Below are 3,224 nucleotides of genomic sequence, written 5' to 3'. Positions count from 1 at the left end.
GTTGTCGTTATTGATAAAGACTACAATAGACATCTTGACAAACGTTCAATTGTGGGCACTGTAAGAGATTGGAAGATTATCCATCAAATCAAAGAGCTTTATCATGCTGAAGGTCTTACTAACTGTGATATCAAATACCTGGGTGGTTTGAATATTATGTTTGTTTTCTATTCAACCGTGGAAGCAGAAAATATATTAGCAAACAAAGATCATGCACTCCATAAATGGTGTACTCAATGTGCATTCTTTAAGAGAAATCACAATCCTCCAAGAAGACTTGTTTGGGTTGAGGTTATGGGGGTTCCAGTGTCATGCTGGAATGAAGGTACTTTCAAGGATATTGCCAGTCATTGGGGAAATGTCATTGACACGGTTAACTGTGATATTAGCCATGACCACCAGAATCTTATCTCTGGTAATGTCCTCATTAACATGCGTGAGCCAGGTATTATAGCAGGAAAAGTCAGTCTTATCAAAGGGAATTATACGATCAATGCATACGTTCAGGAAGATCCAAGCAAACATGTCCATATAAACATGTGCAGCGATGAAGAAGATGAAGAAGAAGAGGAAGGGTCTGAAAAATCAGTTAAATCCAACCAAGATGATGAGGATTTCGTGGAAGATGCATATTGGAATTCAGAAGATGATGCGGATGATTTTTTATGTGATTCTGATGATGATGATGTCGAGTTGAATTGCAAGTTTGAAACTGAGAAGATGCCTGGTAACAGTGGAGGTGAGAATTCCGGTAATCAGAAAATTCCCAGTGTTAGGGTCGAAGACGAAGAGTCAGGATGCTTGGGATCAGAGGGCGACTCCCAAGAACAATTTAATGATGATACGGTGCATGTTGACTGTATTCAGGTTCCCGAGATTCATATTAACAGCCCTCGTGCTAATGTTCCTTTTTCCAATACAGATATAGGTAAAGATGCTGTTAATGATCCCGAAACACATAGCACAAGTCCTTCAGCCCAATATCAATATAATGGCCCAAATGAAGAGGTAGCAGTTGAGGGAGTTAACCAAAGCCCAAGATCAAATAAAGGTGGGCCTGCTGGAATAGATTCGGGCCATGTGGTTGAAAGCCCACTTACTGGAAATATTAATACAGGTAGCTCAGGTTTCAAAATCAGGGATGAACACCCAGATAAAATTAGGGAATCAAAAAGATTAAAAGAGGGGTCGAAGGGCTCACTGGCAAAGTCCAGTCAAAATCAAAAACGTAAAGGTAAAATTGGCGATCAAAACATGAAATTGAAAGAGGGGGATCTTCCAAAAAAAGCAGTGTTGTTGGTCTAGTATTCGTAAATGGAAGTCTTCTTCAAGGATGATGAACTTAAAGAACAATGCAAGAAGATACAAGAATGACGAACAATTGCGATCCAAATGTTCATCCTGTGCTGAAAAGAGTAAGGTTTCTAACTCGAGAAAGGCCGAAGGTAACTCGATGAACTCATTCCAGTCTGATGAAATCCGAAATTACGGAAAGAAGATTGGTCTTAAGTGAAAGGAAAAGCTTCCTTCTAATCAGTAAGTTTTGCCTCATACATCGTTCGTCTCTGATTTTTATGATGAAGTTTATTTCATTAAATATTAGAGGATTTAGGGTTGCGAATGGGAAAAGTAAATTCGTTTGGGTTAGAAGTATTGTTTCAAAAGAAAAACCATGTTTTTTGGCACTTCAAGAAATAAAACTGAATACCGTTAACTTTGGATAGGTTAGTTCACTTTGGGGTAACCTGGACTGCGAGTTTTTGCAGAAACAAAAAGTTGGTCAATCGGGGGGTCAATTGTTGGTTTGGGATACTAGTAAATTCGTGGCATTAGGTACGTTTATGTGGGATTCGGTCATTGGGGTTAGAGGCAAATGGAAAGACGCAGGTGATAGTGGGCCGTTTTTGAATGTTATTAATATTTACGGACCACACGATGACTTAAAAAAGCAAGCGTTATGGGATTCTTTGTCAAGAATGTTAAGTGGTAAAAGAGAAGAAGCATGGTTACTATGCGGCGATTTTAACGAAGTCCGTGAAAAGGAGGAAAGATTTAACTGTGAATTCATCGAAGTTAGAGCAAAAAGGTTTAATGATTTTATTTTGGATAATAGTTTGATCGAGATACCACTAGGTGGTAGATTGTTCACTCGCATGAGTGACGATGGGCTCAAATTTAGCAAATTGAATAGGTTTTTGGTTTCGGAAGTTTTCTATTCAAATTGGAATAGTATCTCGGCTATTGCAATGGATAGGAAACATTCCGACCATTGCCCTATCATGTTGTCTGATATTGAGATGAATTTCGGTCCTAAACCTTTTAAAATCTTTGATGCGTGGTTTGATGAAGACAACATAGAACAAGTTCTTAGGGATGCATGGAATGAACCGATTAATGTCAATAGACGCAAAGATTGTGTGTTTAGAAACAAGCTCAAAAAGGTCAAAGAGGCTTTAAAAGTGTGGAGTAATAAAAAGTTTGGTCACCTAGATGGTGAGATTGAAGTACTAAAATGCACAGCAAACAGCCTGGAAGTAAAATCCGAATGTGGGCTGTTAAATGAGAGCAAAAAAAAAAAGTTGTGGTCTGAAACCCATAAGTTATGGCTGGAAAAAGAAGCAATAAAGGTAAGTATGTTACAACAAAAAGCACGAGTGAGATGGATACTAGACGGCGACGAAAATTCCAAGTACTTTCACTCGACAATAAAGAGAAAGAATAATCAGAGTAATATAAGAGGTCTCAATATAAATGGTACTTGGAATGTCAATCCGGGGGATATCAAAACAGAGATTTTCGAGCATTTCAAGCGTGTTTTTGAGAGTACAAACTTGGACAGACCGTGCCTCGATGAGCTCAAATATCCTACCCTTTCGGATGTAGAAGCAGAATCCCTCGAGCTACCTTTTAATGCGAAAGAAATCCATGAGGCTATCTTAGAATGCGGTAGCACCTAGGCGCCGGGGCCGGACGGGTTTAACATGCGTTTTTTTCAAAAGGTTTTGGGATATAATTAAAGTTGAGCTCATAGAAGCTATTGAATGGTTTTGGGGAAACGCTGAAATTTCGAAGGGGTGTAATGCATCTTTTGTAACGTTAATTCCAAAAAGAACTCACCAACGGGCCTAAGAGACTTGCGTCCGATCAGCCTGATAGGTAGTTATTATAAAATAATTGCCAAAATGCTCTCAAATAGGCTTCGAAAAGTTGTTCCTCACCTAGTG

At 38.9% G+C, this 3,224-nt stretch overlaps 1 protein-coding gene across 1 annotated transcript; it reads left to right on the top strand.

Annotated features, from left to right (window-relative positions):
• The first annotated feature begins 1,352 nt into the window (after positions 1-1,352).
• LOC139850001 (uncharacterized) lies at positions 1,353-2,957 on the top strand. The gene is made up of 2 exons (XM_071839603.1): positions 1,353-1,445; positions 1,725-2,957. Exons 1-2 carry the CDS (start codon positions 1,353-1,355, stop codon positions 2,955-2,957), a joined length of 1,326 nt encoding a protein of 441 aa, XP_071695704.1.
• The last annotated feature ends 267 nt before the right edge of the window (positions 2,958-3,224 follow it).

The sequence above is a fragment of the Rutidosis leptorrhynchoides genome, chromosome 5 (genome assembly GCF_046630445.1).
Source record: "Rutidosis leptorrhynchoides isolate AG116_Rl617_1_P2 chromosome 5, CSIRO_AGI_Rlap_v1, whole genome shotgun sequence".
In the NCBI taxonomy this organism is placed as follows: domain Eukaryota; kingdom Viridiplantae; phylum Streptophyta; class Magnoliopsida; order Asterales; family Asteraceae; genus Rutidosis; species Rutidosis leptorrhynchoides.
The sequence above is the reverse complement of the archived record's forward strand: the minus strand, read 5'-3'. Positions and strand labels throughout refer to the sequence as shown.

What these genes read in the sequence shown, in the direction of transcription:
- LOC139850001 (XM_071839603.1), top strand. Translation starts at nt 1,353, where the DNA reads ATGCAAGAAGATACAAGAATGACGAACAATTGCGATCCAAATGTTCAT. An exon ending in TAACTCGAGAAAGGCCGAAG is followed by an intron (nt 1,446 to 1,724) that starts GTAACTCGATGA and finishes AACTTTGGATAG; the next exon opens with GTTAGTTCACTTTGGGGTAA.